The sequence below is a fragment of the Pocillopora damicornis genome, chromosome 7 (genome assembly GCF_964200805.1).
Source record: "Pocillopora damicornis chromosome 7, jaPocDami1.2, whole genome shotgun sequence".
NCBI classification, from domain to species: Eukaryota; Metazoa; Cnidaria; class Anthozoa; order Scleractinia; family Pocilloporidae; genus Pocillopora; species Pocillopora damicornis.
The window spans coordinates 20,350,659-20,368,800 of NC_142676.1; the positions used below are offsets into that span (position 1 = coordinate 20,350,659).

The window sequence follows — 18,142 nt, forward strand, 5'->3', positions numbered from 1 at the left end:
GAAGGATTTGTCATTTAATAGAATTGATTGTTAACTTAGCTTGGAAAAGAGAGAGAAATGTTTCCAAATTGATTAAGTTTCTTTTTTTTTTTTCCAGAATACAGTAAATATCGCACGAAGCGAACTAGATTAAAATAAATTAAAACAATGATGATGACAAGTTTTAAAAGGCAAACAGGAAGTTTACGCCGTGTCGATTGCCGGCTAAATTTCCGAAGTTTGTTGTGCCATTTCTAGAGATAACTATCTGTAGTTAAATTAAAAGGACCATTGATTAAAGTACTGTATAATTAGCACTGTATAATTCTTAAATAATTCAATCTTTTCTCCTAAAATAAATATGAATTCTATTTAAAGGAATATGTCAGTTATAACGACACTGATATTTATGATCACTTTGAATAAAGGTAAAGTTAATGAAAACTCGTCGTATCATTTTACAGTAATTGAAGAAGTTTTATCGGGAGAAAAGCGTATTATGATCACTCATATCTGCCTTTGTCAATATCCCTGTTTTAAATAATGAGATTTTGGATTTGTGAGTCACAGGTGATTAAATATGGCGTGAATTAGAATTTTCTTATTGACATCAATTCTCCATGTTTTTCAACGTTGTCAGAAACCAGGATTTGACAGCATTAATATTACGAAGCGTTTTGCTTTCATTATCAACATATCAGGATTAAAATAACAGTTTGATTATACAGAGAAAACTGAGGCGGTAGAATTTTCTGATTAACAAAAAACCTTAGCGAAATTTTTTATTAGATTTCCTTTGAACGCTTTTCAATATTACAATATTTTCCTTAAAGTAGTTGAAAATGGGTGTAAGTACACCACGGTTCTGAAGTTGACACTCATTTCTCGTCATGAGCTACTTACCTCTAAATGAAAACATATTATTAACATAAGTAACAGATAGCAGAGCTTAAAGTAAATCATTCTAAAAGGCTATTAGGCATGAAAGTTGAACAAAAAGTAGTCATAACTAAACCACCTGCAGTCAATAATTTATACGTGTTTTCGTGGAACCTAAATAAGAATTAGTTTAGGAACCTTAACACTAAGCAAACCACGCCGGTGACGGCATCGAGGGCATGGCGGAAAAAAAAAAAACATTTAATTGGCCGGACAATAGTTCAGCGCCGTGCGTTTTAAAACTTTGTACATTTCTTAGCCTTCTCATGCAAAAGCAACACGATATCACCAAAATTATTTAAATTTTGTGTGGTCTGACAACGGAAACCCCGACCGTGGGCAAAGTATTTGAGTTTCCATTTGGAACTTAACACTGCTCACATATGTTAGCTATAGCTGAGAGGGTGGCGCTGTAAGAGATGATAAACACAATCAGGCATTCACGAAATTTTGATTATTGTGACATTAAATGTAAATTTATCTTTTAATCGATGGCTTTCTCGGCGCTCTCGCGCTGACTGTTTTAGGTCCCTTATCAGTAATTCACAATGTTTTTCATCCTTTATGCGTTTTTTTTAAGGGCTGCACCAAGGTATTTTGCGATTTTTGTCGCGAATGAAGACGAGAAGGAAACGAAATTAATTTTGCTCGATAAGATAGAAAAAAAACAAACAAACACCGAAACGGGAAGACGAAAGCAATCAGGAACAAGGGTGGTGAAGAGTGGGGAAGATTGTCACGGGTTCCAAATGACTAAGAATCTGAAAAACCGAGTTGAATTTTTTCACGCACAAATACTGAATAGCTATTTCTAAAGTAAATTTTTATGAGGTCAGTCAGCAACTTTACCACCATGGTAAACACCAGGTTTTAAAAAACGTTTCTAAAATGCGGTCACAAATACTAATGTAAGGGACCTTTAGCTCTCAAGACGGCAACGCCAAGGTAGACGTCGATTGATAAATGAATGTCTATTTTCAGTTAGAATTTCGAAAATGGCTGTAAGTGTTTACCGTCTCTAACCGTGCCACACCTCAACTTCAGCTTAACGTATATAAGCAGTGTTAAGTTCCAAATGGAAATTCAAATAATTTGCCGTCGCGGTTTCCGTTCGCAGACGACGCAAATTTTGGTGATTTCACGTTGTTGTTTTGAAGAAGACAGTTAAAAATGTACAAAGTTAAAAACGCAGGTGCTGAACTATTGTTCTGCTCATTAGATCTTTTTTTTGCTACGTCCTCGTTGCCGTCGCCGTCGTGATTTGTGAGAGGTAAGGAATCTATTATTTTTGCCCTTGATTTCTTTATCCAAGAGATGTATGCATAATGAAGTATGTGGCTGTAAGGAAATCTTGTTACTAAATGTAGTAGGAAAATCTAGGTCGTCGAGAAAATTTTCGTTATTTCTCTCTCTAAAGCAAACCTAAGTGACTACGTTTTCTTAACCAAACGATAAAGAAAAAAAGAACATTGATAGCCAAATTCACAAGCGAAACTCAAATCAAATCACGTGCCTAGGCAAATCCACAAGTGACACATGTGAGATGCAAACGCATTGTCTTCCACCTGGATGTGCGCTTCGTTCACAGGTGTGTACCTGAGTAAACACAACTTCAAACTTGAGGAGCAACGCATAGTGAAAATGGTCTAAGTTTTAAGCAAGATGGCGTCTTGCACAGTTGTTTCTAGTGAGCATTGGCAAAGGGTGTCCTGTACAGTACCTAACACTGTGCGAAGAACAGTTTGTAGGCTTCTAAAACAAAGCGACTTCTTACTATGCAGAGGTATGTTTTACGGTTTAGCAAAATGCACACAGCAGAGATTTCTCTCGCCACATAGACTTTCACTTCGTCTCACTTTGCGCAGGCGAAGTAGCTATGACACTGTTAAGTATCAACGAACTGTTATGCTTGAGATAAACGCCACGTTCACCAAGTTGGCGTACGACATCGTTATTTTAAACCAATAGATTCTTGAGGAAGTCACGAATAAAAGGTCACACGGTGGATAAATAGCAGAAGCGTTAATTTTAATTAGACGCAGAAACCAAACTGGGGTTCCTCCTGTGAGAGCTTATTTCGGTCTCTGAAGAATTTAAGCGAACATGCTCGCTTATCCTCTTTTGACCGCTTATCTCACTATCCGTCACGGAGAGCGAGTAACGTAGCCATTTGTAATACACATTCAAGCAAATTTATGCTAGTTAAAATTATTATTTATTATGGAATTACGCGGCATTTTTAAAGAGTAATGACAAACTATTCTCTCATTTATGTAAAGTTATTTTACACAGGACTTTCTATTTCATTTCAGCTTCACTATTTACAACTACAACACATATCAGGTAGGTCACCTACATAATCGTAGCTCCTAGAAAGGGATGTTCATTGTGGAAGATAATGTACAAATATTATCATAGGTACATAAGAAATCTACTTCCTATTACTGTAACAGTGTTCCACAGCATTATCTCAACAATACAAATCTAAGAAAGCACCTTTGCCGCAACATTGATGTCCTCCAAGCCCACTCTGAGTCTTACTCTTCCTCGTACGCCGCAGCGTATTTCTTTTTCAGTCCTTCAATAGCAAGCTTGGCAGCTGTAGCTTTAGCAATCTTCATGTTCGGTCCCTTTCCATTGTACTCTCCCCAGTCCACTTTCAGAGTGCACTGGATCTTACCATCATCAAGGGTCTTCGCTTTCCTGAAGAAAACAAAACAAAACAAAACAAAAACATGAAAATCTGCGTGATCAAGAACCCATTGTTCGATAGCCAATTGGCAGACAAGGCCACTCTGATTCGGTAAATGCGTGTGAGATGAAAGAAACGCAAGCTAGAAGACGCGCCTGAAAAAGCAAGTAACGCTTGGCGTTACGTTAACTACATGCGGCCACTCTTGTGCGCGAGTTGTCATTAGCGCTTTTCAATGCTTTACTGACTGGTGTGTAGATCATGAGCAGACGAGTGAACTTTTTTGTAGGGGTAAGATTATGCAATTTGGTAAATGAAACCGCGCCACTACCACAGTTCTGTGTAATCTTTCTCAATATCTCCCTATTTCGAGAGATGATGTTGGAAAAAAACACAAAAATTTGCGTTATCAGGAGAACTCATTGTTTGATAGTTAATTGGCGGACAAGGCCTCTCTGGCTCGATAAATGCGTGTGAGATGAAAGAAGCGCACGCCAAAAGACGCACCTGAAAAAGCAATAAACGCTTAGCGTTACGTGAAGCACATTTGATCACTTTCATATAAAAGTTGTCATTCGCACTTTTCAATGCTTTACAGACTGGTATGTAGATCTTGAAAGGACGATTAAACTTTTATGTAAGAGTAGGATTATGCAATTTGGTAGATTAAACTGCGCCACTTCCGCAGGTCTGTGTAATCTTTCTCAATATCTCCCTATTTCGAGAGAAAAATGTTGACAAGTTTTACGTTGTGCCACACTATTTTTGCGCTCTTCGTTGACGCCGAACAATTTTATTTTCCGACATTTTGAGGTAATTTTAGCTCTATACACATTCACAGGTCCATGTTTTCGGAAAGATCTGCCGCACTCGGCCACAATTTCTTTAAAGACTGCTTCCGCTCATCATAAATGTTGTCCTTGGAAAAAATGCACTCTATTACTCTCTAAATTTATTTACACCTTTGGTGCAGTTAGTAAGAGACGTATGCGGAGAGAGTCAACCAACCATAAAAAATGTTAACCTTGAACTGTACACTCACCCAAAGTCAGCGTCCTCGTCTTCCTCGTAGACAGTTCTGATGGGATTTCGCGGTATGTTCACTGAGTATTCATCTGAATCGAAAACGTAAATCAATCAATATTTGTAGAATTTTTCTCTAGGTTCGTTATTCAATGGCTTTCCTTCACACTTTGGAGTTGATCGCTAGGATTAAATCCTTTAACGCCATGTTGAGTATACTCTCTCTAACTCGTTCTCCCTCCTTTTCCAGCTTATTGCAAGAAAGACCTCGGAGCTTCCTACTGATAAGGCTTTTCCCGGGCGAGGGGGGGGGGGGTGGTTTCCCTGGATGGGAGGGTGATCCACCCTCGCTGGTGGCGATGGCCAACTTACCGATGTAGGGTTTCATCATGCGGTAGTACACATCCCAGGTTTTAGACAAATCCATACCGCTGTCCAAAAATATCGCGCCTGCTACTGATTCAAAGATGTCACCAAGAACTTTAGGCGCCTCGATTCCTTCTTCTTCCTCTTCAGACACGATAATAAATGGGTCAGCGGTGACCTGCCAAATAAATGTTACCAAAGAAATACTCCTTATAAATCAACTGGAGAAGATATTCACAAACCCTTTGGCCCATGAGAGTGATTAGCACCTAATTTCTCCTTTCAATGTCGGCCCTAAATCACATGTTAAGGTCACGAGAATAAAGGAAACGTCTCCATCACCAACGAAAGAGCCTCTTGATTGTTAAACAAATTCTCCTTGTCAGCACCTTAGAAAATGTATGGAGGACAGAATGGAGAATAAGAAAACTGATGTAAAGGATTAAAGAATAAAGTTCACCTTACCGTTTGTAGCTGATTGTCTTTCCTCTCTTCTGCCTCATCTTCCACTCTGTCAATAAAGTTCTTCATTGTTTGGAACCACTTTGGAGACATATGCTTCAGATACTTGTGGTAGTTGTGTTCTACGGCAAGGGTGGCAAAGATGTTATTGTTCACCAAGGCCTGTCGTATATCAGTCAGTTCCCCTGGTGACAAGTTGACGTGACGGAAGTACAAATGTTGCGTGACCAAAAAGTCCAACAGAGCATCACCGAGAAACTCGAGTCTTTCGTAACTTGGCGTGACACGGTTTTCGTGGTAGGACGCGTGAGTTAGCGCCTCTACCAAATGCAACTTTTGTTGGAAATTGTACGAGATTGATTCGTTTTCAAAGTTTTCCAGGCCAGAAGTGAGGCGGAAAACCATATCTCCTTTACCTTGCGCTGCTGTTATTTTTGTCTGATCCGGCCAAAATCTGGCATAACAACCCGATTTGTTATTCTCCGCCTGCAAATCATTGCCGTCCTTGGCGTCAACTTCAGGTAAAACTTTTAGCCCCAGAAACTTCATAAATCGCAATGCACCAAGATAACCACAGTCTATTAGATACGCTCCGATCAGTCCTTCGATGCTGTCAGCTATGGACTTGTCCGCTATCATTTGCGTGTTGCATTTCTGACGCGCATGCTCTGTAGCAGTAAGTTTTGTCTTCTTTCCCCTCTCTAAGGTCTCGTCAACTTCCATTGCCTCGACCGTGTCCTCGCTGTCAACTTCCATGGCTGGGCTACCTGTGGTGCGATTCGGTAGTACGTCGCCAAACTGACATCCCGTAGGACACCACATGTCGCGAGCCAACTGCGTGCTCTGGAGATACTCGCCCAGAGATTTCTTGGCCGCTGCTCCGTACAACGCCAAATTACTAATCTGGTTTTTCTTCCGCTGGGTCAGCTTGCCTTCGTCTTTATTCCTGTATGTGCAGAAGAGATGAATGGACACAGCCAGCTTCAGGAATGAGTCCCCCAGCATCTCAAGCCTCTCCAGATTAAACGCATCTCCGCTGTGGGTGGTGGTAATAGCTTGAAGAACGAGAGAGGAGCCGGGGTGGTCTGCAGATGGTGGACTGTAATGGAACATCGACCTGATGTCGGAGAAAAGCGCATCGTCTTCTTCAGGGTCCAAAGCATCGTCTTCTACCTCCATGGGCGCCTCTCTCGAGCCCTCTTCTGCTCCAATAGGAGGGAGACTTGATTCATCTGTTGTGTCGCGTACACCGGCAACCATGGCCTTGAGATCGGCAACAAGGAGGAGGGAGGTGACACGCTGAAGAACAGATGGTAGAATTTGAGACACGCTGAGAAGAGAAGCGCGAATGGGATTCTGGTCACACAACTCTGGAACAAGACAAATCACCTCTCGCCTGTTTTTTGTTCCCAGTTTTCGGTCCACTAGAAAATTCACTCTAGGGGAGAGCTCTTTCACTTCAACGAGAGGTTGAATCTTGTTCGCAATGCACCCCTTTTCTCCGTATTTAAGGCGAAAATATTCTTCGTAGGTGTTGCCCTGCGACTTTTCCGGGAACGAAGACATCGGAGTCAGATCGTCACGAACATTCAAAACAGCGTACTTTTGTGGAGATTCAACGTAGTTCTTTGTTACTACTGCGTCCACGACGATGCGCTGATTTCCATTGCTTTGTTTGGATGCGCGCGAAAGCTCCTCTCTCATGTAATCAAAGTCAATACTCCTTCCTGAAGCCTTCAACATAACAATGAAGTAACCATCTACGCTTCCTGGTGTGAATTCCACGGGATAGCGTAGAACGTGGCTGAAGAGAAAGAGATGAAACTCGCGAATAATGTCCAACTCTTGTTTAGTGATTTTTACACGCGGCAAAGGAGATCTGTGACACTGCAAGGATACTGTGATTTCGCCATAGTTAGGATAGAGTTTGAACGATCGAATCTGAAGAGTGAAAAAATTGCATTGTAGGATGTAGGGCAACATCTACAGTGTGTGTGATAAAAGTGCTATATGCTGCAATCGTGGACCTTTAGGAACCAATGAGAATTGCGGGAACTGAAAGTAAAAACAACCAAACTGCCTAAAGCGCGGGAAAACGCAGGCGACCAAGTCGTGATTGGTTTTAGTTTGCAGCTGATTGGCTGATAGAAAGGTGCAAGCTTTCTGGACCAATCACAGAGCGACACTGGATTGAAAATTGCTCCACAGAATTCGGTTACCTGATAACGAATGAAATATTAATAATCAAGTACTAACCCAAGGAACTCTTTTCGTTGTCAGCATTCCAAACGTGCAAGTTTTATCGAGGAACAGTCGCTCACTAATGACAAACTCTTGTGGCTGAGTAAGTTTAGTGACTTGTATGGTGATGGTCGTGAGGAACTGGGGCTGACAATCCTGTACCAAGCTGCTGACAAATACTTCAGGAACCTGGAAAAGAACAAAACATTAGGTGAAGAAGGTGTAAATATTTGTCAAGAGCGTGAAGCGAAGGAAAAGCTTGAGTTCAACGTGAGGATTCGAACACTGATTTCATGGTTTCATGATCACTAAGTCACGGCGTTTTAGAAGCGAATAACTTGTTTGTTAAAGCTAAAAAAAGTTGGTAATTCCGACGTTTGATCACTGAGTTGGCTATAATTTGACCGATAAGAATGGGGCCGATTATTATTACTCAGGGAGCGACAGACCCTCTAGCTGACCACCAAAATTCATGCTTAGACATTGCCTGCGACATTCTACTGAGATATGTAAGTTAACAGTTTAATGAGTACAGAGATTCCAACCCTCCCGATTTGATCGGGAGTCTCCCGATTTGATGTCTTGCCTCCCGCTCTCCCGAGTTTTACCAAATTCTCCCGATTTATCATAAAATTCTGAAAACTAGGGGAAAATTGCTAATCTTTAGAATTTTTGGCGATCTGTCACTGTGAAACACTCATATTATACTTACTTTCTTCGTGAAGAGCATTATGGTATGTTATAACTCAGGCCGGAATGATGTCAAAATTCAGGAAATGGCACTTGAGAGAACCTAAATTTGCAAAATTTCCCGGGGGCATGCCCCCTGACTCCCCTAGAAGCTCGCGCCTTTGGCACTAATAATTACTCCCTATTTTCCATCACATGGGGTTGGAATCTCTGTGAGTAAGTCACAGGCCAACATTGTGAAATTCAACTGCTTACCTTTCTCCTATACCGCCGTCTTCTCTTCTTTGTTCCAGCTTTTGGTGCCTTTCCGTCAGACTCAGCTGCTGCTTCTTCTTCCAAATCACTTTCCTCGTCAGATAAAGTCTGCTTTGGTAACAGGTTATCATCAAGCTCGCCAATCTCGTGAAGCCTTTCACAGGCTTTGAGCGCAGCCGCCATCTTGGCTTGCTTCTTACTCGGCATTGGTTCACCCTGATGAAATGCAGACAGAGATGACTCTCTTATAAGCGATTAGTATGTAATTTCTCCTCGTAATTCCAATATGTTACATAGCCAACAGGCTATGAGAACATATAAGTTCATCAGCTTTAAGGTGTTGTCTTGATATAACACCATATTCTCCTCTCCAATTTACAAGGAAATGTATGGTGGTGAGTTGGGAGAATTACTTTTAGAATCTTGGAGAGTTACAGGGTTAATTCCCAAGAGCTAACAAACAATTCTCCTTTTAAAGTACAGTGCTTTTCCTTGAAACTTGGTTCAAAGAATGAGAGCAGTTTTATTTGAGGGTCACAACACCAAAACCAAAGTACCAATAACCAATCAGAAGACAGATAAACATTGTCAATGGCCCAGATGAGAATGACAGTGAAAATAGGCAAATTTCTATGGTAAGGTTTTTATTTCTTTATTTAAAAAAAGAGAAGTCCTCCAAACTCACTATTATATCTTCACGTGGTTGACAGTTTATTGGGAGTGTTAGTTTACACCTGTACAGATATTTCCCAATTTCCTCAACCTTGTAAACTGGCTTAGGCTGAGTAAACCGGTCTCCTGGAAGCTTTGAACAGTACCTGACAAGACAAAGGTAGAAATATTGTTATAATTCTAGTTTTATAAAGTTTGTTATAAGTAATAAGTCTTCTCCATATTAAGTATAAGAATATTCTACACCCTAAGTTAAAAATTTAAAAGAGCATAACTTTTATTTCGATGTGGTGTAAGAGCTTTAAAAGAGGCAGTGTACTCCCTTATTTCAACTTGACAGGTAAAAATAATTATCAAACTGGTAGACTTATCCTTTTACCTAGTCCTGAATTTTCATGAATTCCAAGTGATTTCAGTGAAAAATAAGAGGTAATACAAGCAGTAAATTTTACTAGTTGCCTCCAGAAAAGGAGAACACTGAAGAGCTGTCAATTGTTAATCAGTTTGTTGTTGCTATTAGGTGATCTTGAGTTTTGTGGGGAAGCAAACAGTCAGCTTTACAGCAATACTTATAATAAATACAAATCACCCCTTTTCATAGTAGGAGCCCCAGTGTGTTACCCATAAAAGGAAAATCTTCCCTTTTTACAACCACATTACTTAATGATACACAAGTCAACCAATTATCTCAAATTTAGAACTACAACACAATTCAAAGTTAACAAATTCTTTGCACTTACTTTGAAAGTAGAGAAACACTACTGCTCATAGTTACTCTAGCTCCCTTTCCATTTACTGGTATGTACGGTGGCAATAAATCTGTGTCTACTGACTCATTACACTCCTCCACAGTTGGCTCCAGCCGATCATGGCATCTTTCCAACAAGATTTCCTCAATAGCACGCAACATCTAGGGAATAAGCCATGAATATTAAGAAGAAGAAGAATTAACATTCCTTACAGTAATTCCACCAGGTTATGTATTTATTTATGATATTTAAATTAGCTTTCCCTGTTCAGCTTGAAGCTGCTTTAAAAGGCAGCCTGGTAAAAAATCAAAAGGCCAGACTATAACAATGACATCTATAGAGAAGATGTTTTTTTTGCTTTGTCACAAGTGTGGGACAAAGAAAAAATTCTGAGTCCCCATGAGGAATCGAACATATATGTTCCCTATTCTTTGTGAGAAATGCATGGGTTCATCAACATCCCCTGCTAACCAGTAGAGAGGAGATGCAGAAGATGGGGCTCATGGCTTATGATCCTTCTACGAGTAGATTAGAATGTCTAACCATTTGCAGACATCATAGCAAAGGCAGCACAGTCCTTAGCTATTCTAAGACCCTGAGAGTCGGTAAGCAGTCTGGGGCTTGAACCCTCTATCTCCCACACAGCAGTCTGGTGCTCTGCATCCTCAGCTAAACATTATCAATGACAATCACCAGAGTAGGTATGGATTATTACTGACTTTATTACTTTAAAATATGTACCTCCAATTCATTCACTTTTTCCACTTGCTCCTTTTCATCCACCAGCATGTAGTACTTGGAACCTTTGGCACGAGCTCTGCCCTTTGACTGTACATAGGAGCAATAATTCTTTGGGAAATCAAACCTGCAGACAACATTACACTTGGGAATATCTAATCCCTCCTCAACAACAGAGGTGGCTATCAGCACATTGAATTCATGTCTTTTCTTGTCATTTCTGAACTTGCGCAGCACTTCCTCCTGTTTCTTAAAATTCATCTCTGTGTTACTGGAGTAGCTAACCCTTGCACCTGTGCCGTGACCAATCACAAAGTCACTTTTGATGAATGAGAGCTCCTGATCTAGTTTGGCAGCCATGTTAAGCTGTTTGCTGAGGATCAGTGCTGTGTATCGTTTTTCAACAAAGACAATGGCACAGAGGGTCTTCTCCTCTTCAGATGCTGCAAAATAAGCAAACTGAGGATCACCCAGCTGTTTTGCAGAGTGGCATCCAAAAATCACTCTTGCACATTGAATTCAGAAAACAGATTTCAAGGAAGATCCAATTCAAGAGCTCAGGCTTTTGAGCATGTAGGGATTAACAGAAAAACAAAAATAAACCTAGTACATGATTATTTTTAACAGTTTGCTAAATCTTCCTCAGGGTCAAGCTGGGTAGCAGGTGTAACCATGTTTGATCTTTTCACTCTTAAGATTTGTTCTTCAACCAAAAGCCATTTCTTGATTGAATGAGGAGATAGCTATAGAAGTTTAAGATGTCCTTTAAATATTGATCTCCTCCTGAGACATTATTATAGGAGTTGTTATCATCGTTATCATTTTTATTGTTGTTAAATTTCCTACTATAATGATTTTAATCATTATGGTACTATTATTATCATCAATATTTTTATTATTAGCACCACTATCATTAATATTAGTGCCATCAAATATTGTTATTGATGTTATTACTGTTACTATGATAGAGGATTCCATTTCACCTTTTAGTGTTAAGAGCAAACCAAAACAAGTTTCTCTTCACAATAGCATTATAATTCAAAATATGAAGGAGCTGATTAAAGAGAAAAATAATGAGGCAGGCAATGTTTTGAAATTCAACACAGATTCTCAGGATTGAAGTTTTTTAGGAAGGTTTGGCACACAATCAGGAGAGATCTTAGAAGTGAAAGGGTCAAACTGTGATAAGAAATGCAAAAATATCCACTTTGCTAATCTTCTGTTTTAGTTTCCACAAAGGATATGAAAAGATAAGTTTCATAAATAAAGCAGTCAGCAGAGTGTTCCTTACCTTCATACTGTGAATTAGCAAACTCCCTGAAAACACTCAAAAGTTTTTGAAGTTTAGGCATGAAGTAACAATGTCCACTGTCCTCAGACCCATCACTTTTAGTAAAATCACAGTAAGTGCCTCTCAGTTGATGCAGCTGGGTGGCACTAAACTCACAAAACAATCGTCCTTCTTTGCTGCTTTGAACCTTGCATACTCTGTCTGGAAGAAAATATCATGGTTTATAGGTACATTGCATTCCAGTTGATCAAAAGATGCCAACAAAGGCATTTTTATCCATCCCAGGTTAATTTTGCTTGAATTGGAATAATGCAGTCTTATGAGCAGAGAATTTGGTACACTCTGATTCTTTTCCAATAAACATTAAGTCAATCTCTGTTCTGTAGGCTGATCTCTTTGACCCTCAGAGTGACTAGCATCCAATTCCTTCTTAAAATATTACGCCAGCCTGAATCAACCATTAAGGTAACAAGAATATAGGAAATGATCACCAACTAAAGAAGCTGTTGATTGTTCAACAAGTTAATAATAAAATAAATAATAATAATTTTATTTAAATAGCGCTAAAATCCAATAATTGTCCAAAGCGCTACCTAATTACAAAATAAAATATAAAAAATATAAAATATAAAATATCTACAATATACAATATAATTCAAATATAGCCTAAGTTATCTACTATATAAATCAAAAACATCTCAAAACAAAAGGAATCTCATAACCTATATGCTAACTTAAATAAAAAAGTTTTAAGAGATTGCTTAAAAGTTGCCACTGAAGCACATTTCCTAATCTCTAGAGGTAAATCGTTCCACAATTTAGGTCCTGCAATAGAGAAAGCTCTGTCTCCATATGTAAGGCAAGTTCTCCTTATCAGCACCTTAGGAAATATATAGAGAACAGTATGGAGAATATGCATAGTGATGTCAGGGTAATTATAAAGATTTAAAGCAAAAATTTAAAAAAGATCTTAAAAGGCCAAAAATGGCATGAGATTTTTTTCCCTTTCGTTTTGGTTCGTGTTGACTGTATTATGATTTTTCAAGAACTTGACTTGAACTTGGGGCACAGTGACAGTTCTCCTTAAAACTGAAACAGTACCATACCTAGATCCTTGATAAGGTATTCTGCCACTTTAAAAGCAGCCCAAGGGCCCAGTTCATCCAATGTCTCCTTACACTCCCTCAGGGCGAACTTTGCGTACCAGTGTGCATTCTCGTCAATTCTGGACACCCGACAGTCGCAGAGAAAACGAATTCCTGGTTTTAAGACTTCTGACATTTTTCCAATCAAAATGTTCGCGTTTTCATCAGTGCTCTGGCTTGGGTAAACAAGGACAAGTTCTTTGGGTTTAGCAGCATATTTTTCAACATCTTCGTCTTGACTTGTTTCGCATGTAGATCTTAATGTGCGTTCCAGCTCTTGGATCTCCGATTCAAGTTTATAAGGTTTTACTTTTCCATTTACTATCGAGGCAGTTAAACCCATAACTTTGGGTAATGGGCGCCGTGGACAATCGCTGAAGCACTGCATTATCTTTCTGTAAGGATCATTCTTCTTGGCATGGTGGCATTCATCAAAGATCAAGAGATTCACTTTCGAAAGAGTTATGTAGCTACGTGACAGCAGGTTGAGGAATATTTGAGCTGTCATGACCAGAACATTGAATGTATTGAACTCGTTTTCCCAAATAGCCTCGTCCCAGTCATCTACTCCCATCTCTCCAACGTAACACTTGACTTTCAAGTCTGTGTGTTTGGCAATCGCTTTTGCTTGTTGGCTAGCTAGTGGAACTGTGAAAAAAGGAAGGACATGTTAGTTAAAAGGGGATTAGATATCTAGGTGATCCTCAAGCTTCTTTCAACTCAAGGGAGTAAAAATTTAAACCACATTCTTGACCTTATATTTTAATTTCTGGCATCGAAAGTTCCAATATGTTATAATCAGACCAAAACAAGGAAAGATCTATGATCACTTCTTCTGTTTCCGTTAAATTTGTATTTGTGCGTATGCGAGGACCGCCACTACCCATCTTCACAACCCCGGCCCGACCCGCGCTGAGATATCGTACCCACGTCCCCAAGGTAAAACCGATCTCATAAAGACAAAACATACATAGATACCTGTATTTGTAAGGAAGAAAGTTCTTCGACTGCCGTCTTTATAGTTTCCTCTTACTTCATGAGCGAGTTCTTTTATGAGCATGACACTTATAAACGTTTTGCCGGTTCCTGTGCCCAGACATACGATGGTGTTCCTTTCCTTCGCCCGCTCTAGAAGCTCCACTTGGTACGGCCGAGCTGAAAAATTTCCTACGGCTTCTCCACCTGTTCCGCTTTCGGAAGTCTTTTCCATGGTGTCACCTCCTAAAATTTCAAATGATCACAAAAAGCTTGAGTGTCAATGCAAAGCTCTAAATTGTAATCCCCTTCAGAATGAAGGACGATTCAATTGGGAAATTATTTCAGACACGGTAGGTCAAAAAGCAAATTATAAAAATTAAAAAGTGATCGAAACAAGGACAAACAATCGATCGCTTTTGATCAAGAAATGGCATTCGCTACCCTGATAATTTCCTCACCAAAATCTCAAAACTTTCTTCGACGGTAGAATATTCTTAAATAGTCAAAGACAATGAATGAATATCCTTCGCCGAGCAAAATTAAGGCCATGGCATATTTACGTTTTCTGAGAAAGTACCTCGCATCGATTTCTGGGAAAAAATTGAATACGTCAAAACAAAAGATCGTAAAAGAAAAAAAAAATGGAAAAAGAAAAGATCTGTAAATAATTTCACGTGGCTGGCTTTGGTTCGAAACACTTCAATCTATTCAACAATGTCACGCACGCTAAAAGAAAATTGTGGCACATTTGATTATGGAACTCAACCATGCATATTAATTAAATGGTTGCTTTAGAAAAGAAAGAGTGCCAAATTTTTTTTGGCACTTGATGATGTCAGTTAACTATTCACTATGGTAAATAGAAGCCAGGATTTTTCCAAGGAAATTTTCGAAATCGTGAAAGGTAAAGTTTTGAAAGCAAAGAAAGTTTTTGCAAGGGAAACAAGATCGATGCGGCATACCTGAATATTTATTCCCAAACTTTTAAGAACTCTACACAGCTGTAAGTCCAAACGGGTGACCGGTGCTTCTGCGAACGCCTCCTTAACCTTAAGGGTTACGCCAAAAGTTTGCCATTTGGAATCTAGTTAATATTCTCATAACGTTACGAACTAATTTGTTTGTCTCCTTTTTGAAGGCAAAAGTTGTTTTACTCGGTACAAGAAGATACTCAAAGAATTAGGAAATAGCACTGCTATAAAAACGCTGCATATTTATGATGGATTTTTCTCTTCTGTGTTGAACCCATTTCAGCGACTTTATTCCAAGTGCCACGGAAATTCTGAGAAAAGGATTGACGTCAATCACTGAGGACCTATTTATATTTTAACACTTCAAAGCTGATGAAGTATGAAGTCGCCGTAACGAATTTTTAAACTCTAATGTTTCGAGCCACTTCTAACGTTCCTCTAATTTTTTTAATCTTTATAAAAACAATGAATAAAAAACCAATCTAAGTGAGAACAAATCATAACAAGAAAATCAACGAGGGCGGCATTTAATTTGTAAGACTAAGAACTTGTGACGAGGCATGCCGCGAGCGATAGCGATAGCGTTCGATTATGGACACCTTACTATTGATCTCCAGCTTATTTTAGACCATTGTAACAAATCAAAGTAGCGGGAAAAGCTTAAAAACTTAATTTTGAACTGCTTTCACTCAGCCTCCTCTCTCTTTACTTTGTTCGAATATAGCACAACAACCACGGATAATACAAGGGACTGGCACTACCGCTCTCTTCCAGTAGCCATTTACAAACAATTTACAGTTCAGGACCAGGAGGCCGACACAGGTCGTGCAGAGGTGAGCCAGAGATATAAAAGGCGAACTTGGGCGAAATCTAATCTAAGGGTCAAGGGTCATTTAATTATTTTTTTCTCCCTTCTTCGCTGTGTGTGCGACTGATTCGTGTCTAGTTCCAACTTCACCATGGTTCAGTAGCAAATGCTTAAAGTCTTGAATCAACCAAAAGAAGGAGAGCTCAAACCACAAAACACTGTAAAAAACGAAACTGGACTTTGACCGGATAAAAATCTTGCATAGTCATTCGCTTAGAAGTGCTTATATCTCAAACTTTTTTACCGTTGTATGAACCCGACTTTAAAACTGTTAGACTATGTGTTTCGTACGATATTTCATCCGAAAAGAGACGTTTTCCACTTCAACATGTTATTCCAGAGCTCCCTCGGGCTGAACAAACAGATCAATACCTTAATTGCTAAGGAGAGTTTACTGAGAGCATCCTTCTCAACCGTCAGTTTGCAGCAGTTTTAACAGCTAAAAAGCTTTATAAAAAAATTCCGGGACCAATGTGTTGGAAACATTTCCTGCCTAATAACTTTGAAATAAATTTAGTGATAGTTACGTAGAGGCAAGGGTACGGTGGCCCATAGATGACATGCCACATTTTTTTAACGCGCGATACATGATAAATTATCGCGCCATAAATGAAAAATTATCGCGCTATAAATGGGAAACTTGTGAGGTCGCACGTGTTTGGCTGTCACGCACGTTGTTTCCGCGGACGGTAATGGCTGCCACAGTTGAGGAGGTATCACCGTAGGTATGTTTACAATAGTTCGTTTTATTTTCATGAAAAGATCATTTGACAGTACTTTCTAATATACTTCTACGACACACACCTCTGTGAATCAGTACGGTAAACCTTGATTTTGCGAAATCTTACGAGACACTTTCAAAGATGGCTGTCAGTGTCTGAGAACAAGTGTGGATTATCTAATCTTTCTGATAACATTGCAGGTTTGAAATTCATAGACTAAGAAAGAACTTTCCAACTGTTGCAGCCATTGCCATCTCGTCCTCGGAAACAACGTGCGTGACAGCCGATCACGTACTACCTAACAAGTTTCCCATTTATCGCGCGATAATTTTTCATTTTACGCGCGATAGTTTATCATTTGTAAATAAGATTTATCGTGCAACAAAAAAAAAAATGCAGCATGTTCTCTATGGGCGACCGTACAAGGGTCTTTCTTTGCAACGGTTTGATTGTAGGTTTCCTAAGGAGCCGAGTGTGGAAAATTGATTGCCCGCCGATCATAATCATTCTAGTGCAAAGTGAACTCGTGAGTGTACAGAAATGCATGTCCGCAATACGGTTAGCCAGAGGAAAATATTCTCTGCTCAAAAGGATCCATTTAATTCATAATGTAAATACGGGGCAGCCAATATAAACAAATGCTTTTAAAACGGTTGTTTTGGGAGCCAATTATTGCCCAAGTAGGGGAGGAGGGGAGGAAGTGGAGATGTCGGTAAAGCCATTCATTCAGAGCATCTTAACTATTGAAAAATGTCTGCGTTTTCGAAAGGTTTATTTTGTTCTTCCTTTTTTCTCTTGTGTTTCTCCTTCATAAGGTTTTGATTTACTGTGACTCTTGTCGCAAACTGAGAAAGTTTATTGAGGGAGTTATCTATGAAAGAGGAAAAGTTTTGACTGCAGTTTTTGTTGGAAACCGCATTTCAATTTAAGTATAAAATTTTATTAATTAAGTCCTTAATTTGTCTGCGACTGAATCGTTTAGCAACATGATCTGCAATTCTGATCTGTCACCAGAGGGTTTTGTTCACCCAAATTAATCCGTTTACTGCTGGAATGAAGACTTAGAAATTTCTATGGATCTTAAAAGATCAAAATCTTAGGTTGCAATTTGGGGACATAGGTCTTTTGGTTGGGCCTTTTTTAGAGCCGCTGGACGTCGTATATCTGCTGTTCGTTATCCACCAAGATTGGAACTTATGCCGGGTCAAAGAGACCACCAAGTTTATTGTGGGTTACACGCTGGAGCCTGTATCCTCCTGGACTGCGACGGCTATAAGTTTTGACCGTCTCCTCGCTTCAAAACTGGCCATGCGGCACACGGAGGTTGTGACTATCAAGAAAACGTAAGCGGCTATAATAAC

The 18,142-nt window shown here is 39.4% G+C and overlaps 1 protein-coding gene across 1 annotated transcript; it reads right to left on the reverse strand.

The window, feature by feature from the left end:
- Nucleotides 1-735: 735 nt before the first annotated feature.
- Nucleotides 736-14,875, reverse strand: LOC113670555 (endoribonuclease Dicer-like). The gene is made up of 13 exons (XM_089211156.1): nucleotides 14,679-14,875; nucleotides 14,221-14,463; nucleotides 13,204-13,890; nucleotides 12,098-12,298; nucleotides 10,810-11,249; nucleotides 10,060-10,229; nucleotides 9,333-9,465; nucleotides 8,648-8,863; nucleotides 7,718-7,891; nucleotides 5,465-7,402; nucleotides 5,006-5,177; nucleotides 4,653-4,725; nucleotides 736-3,621 (listed from the first exon to the last, which is right to left on the reverse strand). The coding sequence occupies exons 2-13, from the start codon at nucleotides 14,450-14,452 to the stop codon at nucleotides 3,456-3,458; spliced, it is 4,602 nt and encodes a 1,533-aa protein (XP_089067282.1). The 5' UTR covers nucleotides 14,453-14,463; nucleotides 14,679-14,875; the 3' UTR covers nucleotides 736-3,455.
- Nucleotides 14,876-18,142: the final 3,267 nt, after the last annotated feature.